General features: G+C 30.6%; 1 protein-coding gene across 11 annotated transcripts in view; it reads left to right on the top strand.

Annotated features, from left to right (window-relative positions):
- The window catches only part of LOC140050102 (muscleblind-like protein 1), a 125,144-nt gene extending 109,269 nt beyond the window's left edge, over positions 1–15,875 (top strand). For 6 of the 11 annotated variants that reach the window (XM_072095128.1, XM_072095122.1, XM_072095131.1 and 3 more), the window contains 6 exons: positions 1,671–1,736; positions 3,047–3,164; positions 5,498–5,562; positions 7,097–7,126; positions 9,036–9,117; positions 9,912–11,552. In XM_072095128.1, the coding sequence (XP_071951229.1) occupies positions 1,671–1,736; positions 3,047–3,164; positions 5,498–5,562; positions 7,097–7,126; positions 9,036–9,117; positions 9,912–10,066 (516 nt within the window). In that variant the 3' untranslated portion in view covers positions 10,067–11,552. Of the gene's footprint in view, positions 1–1,670; positions 1,737–3,046; positions 3,165–5,497; positions 5,563–7,096; positions 7,127–9,035; positions 9,118–9,911 lie in introns of all 11 variants that reach the window. The other 5 variants (XM_072095127.1, XM_072095133.1, XM_072095125.1 and 2 more) reach the window with 4 other exon arrangements.
- Positions 15,876–16,079: the final 204 nt, after the last annotated feature.

Genomic DNA, 16,079 nt, shown 5'->3' with positions numbered 1-16,079 from the left:
TATCTCGACTATTATAAATATATATTTTTAAAAGTGAGTAATTTCAAATTGATGTTGAAGTAGTCACTGGTGCTCTTTTGAAAAGCTGATAAAAGAAAAAATTTTCTTAATTGACATCGGACCTCCAAAAAAGTGATAATTACATTAACGCCACAAATTAAAACTTGTTACCAGATTTTCACTAGGTTGAATTTCAACATCAATTTAAAATATACTTAAAACTAAATATAAATATATTTTATTTGTTTATAAACAATTTAATACCAATTATTTTATTATTTATATTTACTGGTTAATTAGATATGTATATAGTTGTTCACATGTATTATTTTCTCAACAGCTGTGGACTACTATTGCCATATGCTACCATAAATATAAAACATAAAAAAAACAAATTTTATGTTTAAAAACTTCGCCAAATCTTAAACGTATGTTAAAAAACATTTCTATAACAGACTCGTGGCGCTTTTTGAAGTTTAAAAAGTGAAAAATGATTGCACAAGAAAGTTGCGCTTGCAAAGAAGTTCACAAAGTAAATCACTGTCATACATATTATAATCGTAGCATTGATAAAGCACAAAAAAAACATATATAATCATAAATTAAACTTAAGTTTAGGTTTTTAAAGTGTCAAATCCTATAATATTGTTTGTTATTGAAATTCCTTTCTTAACCACACAGTGTTAATATTAAGTTATAATACAAAAATGCTTTGCACCAATCAAATCTCTGCTTCCAAATCTTTTATGTGTGCTACCTTATTTAGAAAAAGAAAACACTGGAAATGAAATGGCATATATTTCTACACAATTATAGATATGAATTTATGGTATCATATGTGCAAATAGTAGGATAAAATCATTCATTATATTGTCTATATTGCGTTTGCAATTCATGTTCCAGGGAACAAAAGATGGTGCCTGATGCCTAACTGTAGCATTCTATCTACCATTTGTCACCCACCCAGAAATAAAAATTATTTTAAATAAAATTGTTAGCACAAATTTATCAACAATTTCTAATAAAAGATTGTTTTATGATGATTTGAACCATTTTGGCTGTGGCTTATTATTATTTTTATTTATTATTATCATTATTATTTAATATATGTTCCATATAAAATAATATTTTTCAATTGTCTGCTTCTTATTCTTATCTTTATGTTTTGTTTGAGGTAGACTACAGTAGAGAATGTTGGATCCTAGTGCATGAAGGGCGCCATCTAGTGTTTTCAAAATATATAGAGTCAGAGCATGGGGGCGCTGTTCATTGCATGGCCATCTTTGGCCTATCAATCGCTTTTACTTGTTGCATGAAGGATTCAAATTGAAATTGCTAAATCACGTTCTACTTATTCAGCCTTAATTCTACAGGCTAATGATTATTCATAATGTTCTGTTTCTTTCATCTGTGCACGATGCTATTTTTTTTTTATTAAACATGTAAAAGCGAGTGAACTGTATGTAATGCGCCCCCTATCTTTGTTGATACAACAAAACTCCGACTCTTCTTGATTCATAATTGCATGTAACACTGACATCACCCTATTTTGCTCTTTTGTTTTTCCACCCACGATGCATTGCTGCTCTCGCTGTTTATGTTAATGACTCTGCCTGTACATGCTGCAATCCCATTGGCCAATACCCATCTGCTGTGCATATACTAATAAGCTTCCGACCACGGCCGAAACAAACAGGCTCAAACGGACCAGTGATATCAGTGAAGATCTATTAATGGTATTGTCTTTGCTTGGCATTTTAATTAGGAACTCAGCTAGCTTTTTTAAGTGAATCTCATTTTTTATTTTATTATTATTTATTTGATTGTGTATGTAATGGCATATCTAGTTATCACTCCGTTTCTCATAAACCATTCTTGTACTCTTGTACCCATTGTTGTCGCTTCCTATTTATTCAATATATTTCTCCCTGTCAGAATATATTATCATTTTGATGATTTATTATTATAATATAGTTCCTGCTTTATATAACTATAGTTAGTTAGCACACAGCATAGGCTTTCACACTACTACTATAGCCGGGGTTTTATGTTGCATCATCAGCACATCATGCTAAAGCGGCATCTCTTAACAAAGAGGGCTCACTTCCTTCTGTCTACCCTTCACCTAAGATTAGGAGGCTAGCTGAGGCTGAAATTTTAGATGATGCTAGGGAACTTATTCTAAACATCTAGTATGTGTGTAGAAGCATCTATTTGTCCTGTCCTTCATCATTAAAATTCTATATCATTGTGACCAATGTTTTGTAGTATATTTCCTTTTCTACCCTAACATATCAGCTATTTATAACCACCATTAGAAATTTATTTAACCAAGGTGTACAGGTTTACCCCTTAAACTTTTTTCAAAGAAAACAGACATCTAAAAGTCTATTTAGAAAGTTAGGCATTAAGGCTATGGAATTGTTTGCACTAATTTAAAGTTTAAAAAAAAAATGCTTTTGAACTATTATTTTAAGCATCTTATGATGGAATTTACTCATATTCTTGTCTTGTTGCTGCTTGTCAGGTCTCTATAATGATTGCATGTGAAAGTTCCTCTATTTCATATCATGCATGTAAGACTATGTCCATCAGTCGTTGGTCACATTAACAATACATCAACAAAATTAATTGATAACAAACAAAAGTTTTCTAAAACCCTAAATACTTTTATTTTATTTTGCGCTTACAGCAATGTTGTAGAACCAAATTTGGTGCAAATTCGTTACAAAACCGCTTTATTCCTTTGTGTAATAAGAACACTTTTGTAAACTTGGTGCTCTTCCTTCTTGATATTTCCCTCCCTCTGTTTTCCCTTACATGCTTTTCCCACATCATCTTTACATTCAACCATTGGGTCTTTTAACAAGGGATTTTTCACATGCAATTATTGACACTTGATAAACAGAGTAATGTTTCAAATGTGATATACATAACACATATTGGGATTTTTAGGTTTTTATCTACTAGTATCACATTTGGAATTGTTTAAGTTTTATATAGTTTGTGTTTGTTGATGCATGACCAAACTTCAACCCTTTTCTAGGCAATGCCTCCAATGAAGAAAGGACCAGGAATGACTGCACCAATGGTTCCAGCAAATTTTATGTACCATCCACAATTGGCTGCTGCTGTAATGGGACCACAGCCTTTAGTCCAAACATGTAAGATCATCACATTAAGCTGCTATCACTATGATACTTGAAAATTGTTTTTTATTTTTCATTTAAATATTTTTTTAATGAAATTTTTCATATTTTTATTTTTTGCGACTGCTTTCATATTTTAAATATAATTCTTAATGACCTCGTTCCATGAAGACAATAAGTCTTGATGTAAACAAAGATACTACATTGTTACAATTATCAATAGGTCTTTAATATCTATATCTATTATAAAATGTGGAATATCGTTACTTTGAAAAAAAGAATAATTTAAAAATAAACAAACATTTTCAAAGTTTCTTTGATTGATGTTGTCAAGAATACAGATATTATTCATTTTATACTTCCAAATGGAAGACTTTTAAGAAATCTTATCCTACCCTTTTCACACCTGCAAAAAGTAATAACTTGCATATGGGAAAAAACACACCAATGAGAGGCCTGTTTATTTGTTCTGAGATGTCCGAGTTGTTTGTGTATGGGTGTGTGAAAAACTTGTTACAATTTATGCAGATGTGAAAAAGGTATAATTCGTAAATAACAATTAAACATGATCAAACCAAAAAGTGGTTTAGGTGGTCTAATGGCCAACACAAAAATGAATTAGATCTAAATTTTGTCAAGATTTTTGTCAAGATATCGTGTTAATCAATTTGAATTAAGAACAATCAGAATTACACAAACAAGAATTACTATTAAACAATTCAATTTCAAGTACTCAAGTTATGAAAAACACGCACCTCATTTAGTTATGACACAACATTTCTCAAAATTTGGTATCCATTGGTTGATTTAGCATTTAAATTTGTATCATTTTTGTAGCATATCCTTGACATAAACAGTAAATAGTGTTCTTATTTGATTGATAAATCCTATTTTAAAGCTTAATTATTTATACAGCGAGAAAATTGACAAAAGAAATATAGTTTAAATATTCATTTCAAGACACATCCAAGCTGATTATAAGTTATGTCAATACACTATCAAAGAAAGAATTAATACTTGTCATCATTAAAAACGTATGCTCATTTTTTTTACATTCATACCAAAGACATTTAGGAAATTGTACTCCAGATTAGACATATTAACATTATGTATAGTTAAGAAAAATTGCTTGTTAATGCTTTTGTGTCTGTTAGACAGTACAGTACCTTAAATTGATTTTTAAAAAGAAAGTTAGCTTCATCCAATCACAGTGGCTGTTGCAAGTACTTAAAAAGCTTCACAAAGCTCGCTGCTAATTGGCTAATAATTTTTTTTAAATGCATTACTGTATATAGTATGAAAGTATATTTATAAGTTATTGAACTACCTTATTGGCAAAAAAAAATGTATATAAAAATGAATTGCCTGTTGCTGAATTTACCCCCAAGTCTGCATTAAACATGCAATTAGAATAATTGAATAGTCAGTCAGGGACATCATCTAAAAAAATTGTCAAGACATTTGCTGTTGCAACTTCTTGTAGGATTCTGAGTTCAAGTCTCTCAGTAGGATTGCCATTTTCAAAATCACCATATCTAAATCTAATTAGACCAGATGCCTTCGGGTCATTGACCATATGCAATTTATGTAGGCCACTAGGTTCGTTTGCAGACATAGAATAATTAGTAAAATAAACTTCTCTAATTGATCACTGTCAACGTTTAATGATTACTACCTGTATAAGAAGTATCTATTTATAACAGTCAATCTTCATATCAATTAATATATCCATCAATCAAACTAACTTGTGATAATTTTATCTTGTATAGTAATATGATTTAGTGATAACACAGGCTCAATGAACAATTTCAAAACAAAACCAAATACAGAACAATTTTTGATAAACAAAATCATTTACTGTCAAAGAAAAGATAGGTTATAAGACTAGAGGAAAGTGTATATTTATTGTTAAAATTTTCATTTCAATAAGTTTATTTTGCTTACCAAATAAATATACATATATAATTACTACCAAAATGCTAATAAATGATAATTCTATTCAAAATGCCACTATCTAGGTCTCGCAAGGAGAATCACAAATTAATAGTTGGCAGGTTGTTGTGCCCTCCCTTTAGCTTTAATCGAAATCAGTTTTGTTAAATATAAATAAACAGTTTAATGCAACAGGCTTTTCTTCAATTCAAGTCTTCAAGTACTTTTGAATTTAATTCCAAATTTTGTTAACGCATTACCTATATCCTTGCTGAAACTTGCAAAAGTAACAAATATATAACTGCATCTTTTTTTTCTCATTTTCTCTTTGTATTGTCTTTCATGCTGTGGTCACTGTATACTCGACTGCTTGCCTAATGCATCTGATTGGCTACACCATGCTTCGTCCAATGTAGTGTCTATGGTTCCACATCAAGGCACATTACCTTACCTGACGCAACACCTAGTTCAAGCTCAACAGGTAGTCACATTAACCTTTTTCACAATCAGCTTGTACTCAAGTCAGTGGTGGTGCATGAAAGAAATACAGATGTAAATTTAGCGTAGCCTCAGAACAATTATTAAGTCAATTAATGATTAAATTTGATTTTATAAAGCTAATTGAAATATTAGCAAGCTGAAAAAAGGAAAATTTTCAAGAGAAAAGTTGAAACGTTTAAAGTTCTCTGCAATTAAATTGTCTGGTTTATTTTTAATCAGCTTTTTGTTTCTAATCATGGATTGACAATTTTAATTAAGCCTCATACAACTTGAACAGAGGTGAATATGCATTTTATATTCAAAAACAAAAGTCAATCCTTCATGTAATGGTCAATTCAATTTGCTTCTTTTTTGTTATTGTTGGAAATGACAAATTAAATACATTTCTTTTTAAAATTTCAACTGCAAGATGTCCTGATTAGATAACAGACAATTTCTTCTTTTTCTTCCTGGATTTCATAATAGCTCCACCATTGGTTGACAGGTAGCACAGCTCGCAAACTTGTATCATAGCAAAGTTATTGTTGTTTTAAATTTTTTTTTTAGTATCAAGTAGATAAAGATGTGTCTCTTAGACTTCTGCTTTTAAATATTTTCTCATAAGAATTTCACCAAAATATTACTTTTAATATAAGAATTGCTTTGGTGTACAATTTCATCTCTTAGAACTCTTAAAAGCCATGACTTTCAAGATATATGTGCACATTTTTAATTTAATACCATTGTTGAATCTACAATTACATAGGTGTTGCTTAAAGTCATAATCTGTTGTATTATGTTTCTTTGGATAACCTGTAATTACACATTAAACAAAAACATAATTATTGCTATACTAGATTGCTATGCACTTTGATACTCAATTTCTAAAATCCATTTTTCTTCAAGGATTTCTTAATTTAAACTGAATAGCTATAAACTGTACTTAAAAAGATTAAATATTTTTAGTTTATGATTAAACAGCAGGATATATGTAAAAATACAGTGAAAATTAGAGTCAAAAGCTTCTAATATGATTAGGCAGAGTAGAGTAGACTTTGCCTGAAATAAGAAGTTCAGATTCACAGCTTTAAGATTTATAATCTAACATAACTTCCATGTGCCTTTTGAAAATGGAGGTTCGTTATCAATATCATGATCACAATAATCATCATTTGTCGCAATCAGAATTACTGGTCTTTCTGCTTGCGTTGCAATTTCCGAGCAACGTGTAACTTGTGTCTTGTACTAAATCCACACAGGTCAAACAGAAAAAGTGTATGATGCATACAAAAAGATACATTTAAGCTGTGAGTCTGAACATTACCTAAGTGCAAAGATCCAATTGTCCTTCTACCATAAAAGAATAATTTTTAGATTAAGAGGAATGGTTTTTTATTTATTTACCCAAAGGAAACATAATGAAATTGATTTAAATGACAAATTTCTTTACCATAATTTTAATAGAATTAATTCTTGATGAAATTAATTATCTATAGGTAATTTTTTTAATTTTTTTAAATGTAATTTTCTTGTAGAGATCAGAAAATAATGAAATATCAGATTTGGTAAGTGGGTGAGGGGTTCAGAAGCACACAATAGTTAATATGATTTTAGGATTACTGTACTCTGTTTAAAACAGCATTCTAAATAAAGTAATAATGTTAGTGTACTATAGAAATCTTCATTTTGGTGATCCTAAATTTTTGAGTTTGAAAAATGAAATTTGTTATTGGACTTTTGACTCATTTTTCAAGATAAATAACAGTCAATGTAGTACATCAAAATATTAGTAATTTTCAAATTAATTGTATTCTGCTCACATTTTCCTTCAAACAGTGAGTGAAATAAATTCTCACCAAAAAAACTTTATTTGAAAATGTAATATCTCAATAGGTTTAATGTAGTTGAAATTATTTAAAAGCTGGTATATATAAAGAATGGTGTTAGGTTGGTTGGTTGTTATTGTGCAGTGTATATCTAGGTATTGGTGAATTGGTTCTATAACATTTTATCAAAATGTATTTGGTATAGTTTAGTTCCAGCAACAATATTTATGCTATTTCTATTTACACAAAATTTACTAACAATGAAGGAATCAGTTAACCATTACTAATTGTGATTAAAAATGATTTTGGTAATTTATATATATATATGATGTTTTAATGACCATTAGAGAATATCTCCAATTTTGTCCTTTGGTGCCTTGAGCATTTTGGTGGGTATGTGTCCTTAACAAATGTTATTATTAATATGTGAACTTTATATATATTATATATATATATAAACAAATCAGGCAAAGAACATTAATTCTAAACCGCCCGGTGATATACTGAAATTTAATTAATTAATTAGAAACGATAAAGATGAGGAAATCTGTGAGAATGAGAAAAAGTCGCCCCAACCGAGACTCGAACTCGGACCGCCTGCTTGATATGCAGATGTTCTAACCATTAGACCACTGGGGCTTTCATGGTATTGTTCGAACTCGATTGGATAGCGACTCTTTAACATTCTCGGCGTGGTACGGCGGAACAGCACTAGTCCTCAGTTGTACGCACGCGCACCAGAGATCAAATTGATACGCCCTCATCTTACAGTATTTTTATTCACGAGGCGGGATCTCCGAAGAGATACTTTTATATATATAAACAAATCAGGCAAAGAACATTAATTCTAAACCGCCCGGTGATATAATGAAATTTAATTAATTAATTTGAAACGATAAAGATGAGGAAATCTGTGAGAATGAGAAAAAGTCGCCCCAACCGAGACTCGAACTCGGACCGCCTGCTTGATATGCAGATGTCCTAACAATTAGACCACTGGGGCTTTCATGGTATTGTTCGAACTCGATTGGATAGCGACTCTTTAACATTCTCGGCGTGGTACGGCGGAACAGCACTAGTCCTCAGTTGTACGCACGCGTATTATTATATATTATATATATATATATAAATGATAACAATTAAGAATATTACTAACAGGATAGTTCAGAAAATGAAGCTGTTTCATTATGTTGTTGCTGTTAGTTACACTCTATTCAGAGATGTGTATAACATAGCAAACAACTGTGACATCATCATTCTCATTTATAATGCATGATTGCGTGTGAAAGCGCACCGATATGTAAAGGCATCATAATTGTTACACATAGCGATTCAACACTCTCAATCACCACCATTACTTACAAATGCCGCTACACTTAAAAATGTCATACCCTTCCAGTTTTACACACTTTCGTACCAAGTTACATTTACTAGACCACTTACAATAAAGACATTTTTATGATGTTAGAATACTTGAAGATATTTAGCGCCTTGTATAGCTTAACTAAATATAAATGCATTCAAATTCTGATTCAAAAGGAAGGCATGGAGTTGGCAGGATCCAGATCTTCATATGGTTTTGATGTGCTGAAATTCTTAATGATACGATAATCTACATCATGTTTTTGCACTAATATTATCTTTTCAGTCTGATACAATGCCAGTCTGCCGTGACTTCAAGTCCGGTCACTGTAAGCGTCCTAATTGCAAATACGCACACGTATCTGAAGGTAAGTCTATTTAACCTTTAACCTTTTTCTGCTTCTATATTTTTGTGTCGACGTGTGCCCTACTTTAGCTGGGACTTCATTGATAACTCTTAAGTGAGCAGCTTTAGAAGGCTTTATTTGTCATTAACATTTGCTAATTAATTACAATCGTTAAACCCTGGAGAATTTACTCATACCGTTTAGGACAACATATCTTTTCCAATTCTCTGTATGAAAAAATGCTATAAAAACCAACAATGTTTTGTTTGTATTTAGTTATCTGGTTAAATATTAAACATTATTTTACTGTTTAAATTGTAGATTCATAATATGATTACGGTAACTTAAATCAAATTATAATGAATTTGAATACTTTGCCTTATAATAGTGTAAAATAAGATATATCCAAATTTCAGCCATAATATTATTATGAAATTAAAATAAAATAGACTAAAACAATATTTTAAAATGTATATTTTTTGTACAAATCTATATAACAAAATTTAACAATATAGTAATTACGGTATATAATAATGATATGTTCATGAAATTTACCAAATTTACACCTTATAATTATATGTGCGATTTCAAATTGTTTTCAATTGTCTTTTCAATTAAATAATTCTTTTGAACCTGAAGTTACAGAAAATTGTTTTTAATCTAAAATGTGACAAATTTTAATCTAATAAGTTTTAAAAAATGACTTGCTCTCATCTATTTTAGCATATTTACAATTAATGTTTCAAATGAAAGATAAAACATAGTTTTACTGTTAGTATTTGACCTGTTTGTTGTTTATGTTCTGTTTCCTGTAGACTATGTAGAGATTATTGACGGCAAGGTAACCATGTGTCGATACGCCGCTCAGGGTCGCTGTGCACGTCTCAAGTGCAAATATTACCATCCCCCTAATGGCGTCCAATCGACTATACCCACCGCAATCCCAACTCCCGTAGTAAACAACATGTGATAACAATGTGAGCAACATGTGAAGAACATTTGATCACCATCTGAACATCATGTGATCACAGCTTATTCCGCAACTTAAAACCATCAACTGAATCTTGAACATCATTCCAAAGAACTTTTCGTTTAATATGAGTATGGAAGGGGGATAAAATATATTTCCTTTTTGAGGAATACAAGAAAAAAAAAATAATTTAGTATATATTTTTGGTGATCTGTTGATGGTATATCTAGACTGTGCAATGACCGTGCCATGTTTTGAAACTAGACCAAAAATTTGTATATATTACATTGAATGGTAAGACAGAAAATGGAAATAACCATTTTAAGTTGTACATTGCAAGTATTGTAAGAGAAAACACCGCCCTCTTAAGGCTTGTTTGCAAGTTGGCATGTACTAAAAAAAAAAAAAATTGCATGGCAGGAATAGCTGACTCAATTTTTTATCGCCAGAAAAATTCTTCCACCTTTAATGGCCTTTTTCTCACTCCTTTTGGGTGTTCTAATTGCGCCTTGTCAAATACCACCGCATACCTTTTTAGCTGTTTAAAAAAAAACCCACCGATTTTATTTTTCTATCACTTTTTAATGAATGAACATACTTATTGACTCATTACTGATGCATGATGGGAACGTCTCGTAGCGTAGACGTTTTCATAATTTTCTTTTCTATGTTATGTCACCACATTTTGCTTTCTTTTTAGCATTTTTTTTTTTATGCGAGAATGAATGTTCTGCAAATATTATTAACAAACAGTTCTGCCGCAGCAATTCTCTAATCATGGTCAGAAAATACCATGTTTAAATTTTTCAACACAATTTTTTCGGAAGCTTATATTTAAAAATTTACATTTAATGTGTGTGTATATTTATTCCTGAAAGGAAGTTTCGTACATTATTTATCAAATATTGTTATGTGTTTAAACACACTAAACTTGAAAATATTTGCCAGTTGTTGTAGCAATGTTTCTATGATAAACTTTACTTAATCTTAAGAGTACAATGTGTACCATTTTGACCACTTATTAATACTTAATATTATGATAATTGGAGAATTTGTGTGGATTCATTTAATAATCAGAATATTTAAAACATATTACCTTGAGTACAAATCAAATTTAATTAAATTGCTAAATGAATTTCCACAAATTTCTGTAATTGCTCATACAATTTGCAATAATATATCCATCAGAAAATTTAGTAACATTTATTTTTAAATATTAATTTATTTCAAAATTTTTTATTTCGATCTAAACTATATACTGTAGATAGAAACTGCGGCATCTCTGTTTTTGTCAACATTTGTAGCTTTTGTTAAATGTGTCTTTTCTATTACCCTTGCCTTTTCCATGCCATGCAGAGTATGTAGAGGTTGTCGATGGAAAAGTGACCATGTGTCGTGATGCTGGTAAAGGCAAATGCATCCGCCCAAGCTGTAAATACTATCATGCACCTTCATCTGCAACAACCACAGCTACTGCAATTGAATAACGCCCCATCGCATCCAGACTCTAATTGGCAGAGGCTCCTCAGAATATAGCTGGCTTCATTCCTATTGGCTGAAATTCTGTATGCTTTTCAAGTGCTGCTTGGTGACTTGTTACATTGCAATCTAAGGCCATTATGGTCGCTTGCTTTTGCGCTGCACACCTTGCTGCAGACCTTTCACATCAGTAGTCTGCAACTTTTAATCCAGTTTAGACCAGTTTCCTCCAGATTTTTCAACTTTCAATCCAGTTTAGACCAGTTTGCTCTAGATTTTGCTAGAAATATAAGCTTGCAATCATGTGACAATGATCATGCTCAACATTCTATTTCATTTCTATTTTTTTAGTATCACATCTCATTTTTAAAAAGTCTACCCATACAATTTAAAATATAAATATATAATATTGCTTGCCAAAATATTATTCCCAATTCATTTTTGTCAACTCACTCTTTTTCTTGCCAATCGTTAAAAATAATATAAACGTGCCAAATGAGTAGACTAATAACTGGAATAAAATGCTGGTTTTCAAAGTTGTCGACTACTGTTTTTAATAATGATTCTTTGATTTATTTTTGTTAATAATACTGATGTATAACTAGTAGATAGTATGTATAAGAATTTGTCTAATATTTTCTTATTAGTTTAGGCTCAATCAAAATTAAGGATTAATCAACATTCTTTTTATATATAAAAATAAATGGCTTTCGAAAGTAGTTCGTAAGAACTGCCTTAAGATATATTAAAAGATTTAAACTCCTCGACAAATTCATTAAGATGATATATTGAAGTGAATATGCATATATTGTTTATGCAAATTTGTGCCAAAATTATCACTTTAACACTACTGTGTTTTTTGTGATTTTTTTTTCTTGAATTGATTTGCCAAATTTATTAATATAATGATTATCAGATAATTTGATAATAACATATGTAAAATTTCTCTAGTAAAATGATAATGAAATTGTGTGATTTTGCAGTGTAAATTTCGATAATCATTTTTTAAAACGTTTAGTGATAATTTAAAGATATTTTACATTGAAGGACCACATTTGGACAAGATAATTGTTTATGTATTTTTTTAGATATTTGTGTTTTACAATTGAATATATTTTGTAAGTTTTTATTTTATAGAAAGAGCTGTAATTTCGACAATCAGTTTATGATTATGCAGTATTTTCATTTTGAATATTCTATTCTAGGTTTACATAAACCCACTACAGGAGCTGCTAGGTCATTGGATATAAATTGGAACAACACTTCTAACTCTGAAACAATTAATCAAGGAAATGTTTGTCATACCTGACCATTATAACCTAAACTTTCACCAAGCTTCTTCAAAATGCTTTTGCTAATGGGTCACCTTACACTGCTCTGCAACATTAAACTAAATACTGTATGCATATGCAAATAAGGCTCATACCATTAAACTCATTTGCATTCTCATTTGCATAAATAATTCATAGAAGCTGGGAATATTAGTTTGATTAATAATTCAGCAAGGAAACACAATAGTACTATTCAGCTCCTCTTCACTGAAATTATTTTACTGAAATTATTTACATGAAAGAAAGTATATATATTAGGCATAAGGTTAAAGGTCGATGATTATTTCTGAATTACACAGGTTATAAATATGCATGCTTATTGATTAACATATTTAGTTACTTAGTCGTCAATTAATTGGTCAATTTGACAATCAATTAATGAATGTTGCCAAACTTTTAAGTAGTATTTTATTGTTTATCTTATTCTTATTGATGGTAAATAGATTAGAAATTTCCAGTTTTACTATGTAAGATGTGTAGTTGTGTAGTCTCCAACAACAACAATTTGCAATGGTGATGATATTCCTTCCAGAGTTGCCTTAAATATTGACCTGGGTATACTTTCCTTTTAAGTATGGATGTTAAATGCAATGCAATTTAATCTTCAGATGCCAAAATGTGGCAGGTATGAAGGGAACTTAAAACTAAATTTACCAGTAGTATTTTACTGTTGAAAGTAAATCTGGTATTGCCTTCTTTGTTTTGTGGTTACGTCATCATTCACATACGTTGATGTATAGTGCACTGGGTTTGGGGTTTTCTTTTTTGTTTTTTTCTGTTACTCTGCAATATTTGGAATATCATTGCCGTTGGAAAATGTTGTTAGTAGGTTAGTGTGTGTTGTTTGTCTAGACAAGTCATGTAATTAGTTAGTATGCGATCAATTCCTGATTTAAGGAGTATAAGTTTCTGATGGTATCTCTTCTTGTGATATGAATTTTAATCGAGAATCTCTAGATTAAGTTTTACTATGGACAAGCCAATAATTTTCTTTTCTCATTTTAACAAGTAAGATTCTCGGCTGAAATTCAACCCATTGGAACACATGCAACAATTGTAAATAGTTGTAAACAAATTTTGTATGTGTTTTTGTTAACCGAGGGAGGAACAACAATTGTTAGCAATTATGAGTCGTGGTGATGCGACAGACTTGATTAAACCGTACGATAAGTATCTTGATTGGTGGAAAGTCACAACAAAATGGCGGTATTTTTAGAAGAAGTTAATGATCCAAATGGATGGTTTATATTTCAGAAGTATTTAACTGTATCTATATCTTATACAGTCGTAACATTGAATTTGAATGTAGACGATTTTAAAATACTCTTTTTTTATTCGATTCCGAATACTATCTATACAATACATTTGTAACGTAACTATGAGTACTCAAGTTGATATGGATACAAATAAAGTAAAAATGTGTCCGTATAGTATTACCTTATAAAGTGTAATAAGAAATAAAATATGTACATACGTACCAGTACATCTAACAAAGAAATAAACAATTCTTACTTTCTTTGGATGTTGTATGACTAAATATATTGTCTTGTTAATCTATGGTTAATACAGTATCTATTTTGAATTGTAGTGTAATTGTGAAAACGACGGTGGTTGACCATAAAATTATGTGCCTGTTTCATCATTTATAAAATTTATTAACTTGAAATTTATTTTTATGTAATCCAAGTACCGATGTAAAGACATTTTAAGCCTGTTGTTCCAAAACAATGTACTGTATAGTTCCAAGTATTGTCTATGTGAAATCAAAATGCCATTTTTATTGCTCATGCGCATGCCTATGTTAGCCTATTTTTCGCGCCAAAATTGCAGCTTACAATTAAATTGTAATCAATTTTGGTCTTACTTTCTGCTTGGCAAAAAATTTAATCTTTTTCGGAAGTATTTGCAGCAGCGTTGTTTGCTTGTTGGCAGTTTGTTCTAGGCGCGTGTGGGCTGAAGGAAGTGGCCATGTTTGATTTTTTTATCTGTGAATTTTTAGCTTGCTTTATTGAATGCTCAGATTTGGTAATTTAATGTCGTCGTCGAACCCTTACTAAGCACTCTATTAGAAATGTAACGACAATATATTTGATTCACCATGCCTAAAATCGAAAAGAACATATTGATATACATAGTCTATATATGAATATTTTGATCAACTAACGATCTATTGATTAATGTTCATAATTACAACGGCGTACCAGCATTTGACTGGTATTTGTTGACGTGAGTATCAACATGTTCTTGTCGGGCAAAGATATATCCTGATAGGAATAATTTTACTTGTATGCATTTCGATGTAATTTCCAAGAAAAGAATGTGCCAAGCTTAATGCACCCGTAAAAAAATGTTTTGTGTAAGTGTAACGCTAATGTAATGGTCACCGGTATCATATTGATAAATGTTGGAAGGTACTGTACAGACAAAATATTGTCTGGACATCATGTAAGCATGTGACAAAATGATGGCATTTTTGAACGAGGTTTGCTTTGCTCCTTTTGAATGCTTTAGCTAGAAATTATTAAAACACCCTAAGAAACAAACTTGCCTAAATTTAATGGAAATACAGTAATTCATTTATACAGCGTTAAATCGCTGTTCATGTCCGTAAAAATAGTCCGTATAAATCGATAATCCGAGCATGGTTTATTCATCCAAGGCCTAAGTCACTAAAGCCAATACTGCTTTTGCTATTTTTTGGACACTTTTGAATGCTAATTAGCAATCTTTATTTCAAATTTAGATCAAATAAAATAATTCCTAAGTAAATGATGTGATAGCACAAAAAACAATGCCTTATGAGAGATAAGCCAGTGCTACGGCGCATACTCACGGGGCATGTAATGTCTCGGCTAAAAAAAATGCTTAATAGTGAAAAGAAAGTTATTGCAGACGCACTTTTTTTCTTGTCTCAATGTTTGTCTGCTGTTTATCATGTCTTGTTTGTACAACTCTGAGTCTTATGAATAAAATCAGAGTATAATATACTGAACTAGAAACTTCTTGTCATTCTTTTGCTTCATTTGATGCGCAAAATAAAATGCTAAAGCATCTGTCTCTCATTAGCATGCACAATTCCGCTTTTTCATTTATAATATATTATAATTAATGTTTATGAATATTCATGTATTTGTTGTAAATGACATTGACTGATGTACATGACAACTCATTTTGTATCGGACATATGAACTTTCTACCAGACT

The sequence above is a fragment of the Antedon mediterranea genome, chromosome 5, assembly GCF_964355755.1.
Source record: "Antedon mediterranea chromosome 5, ecAntMedi1.1, whole genome shotgun sequence".
Taxonomy (NCBI): Eukaryota; Metazoa; Echinodermata; class Crinoidea; order Comatulida; family Antedonidae; genus Antedon; species Antedon mediterranea.
Note: the sequence above shows the minus strand (reverse complement) of the source record. Positions and strands in the feature narration are given on the sequence as shown.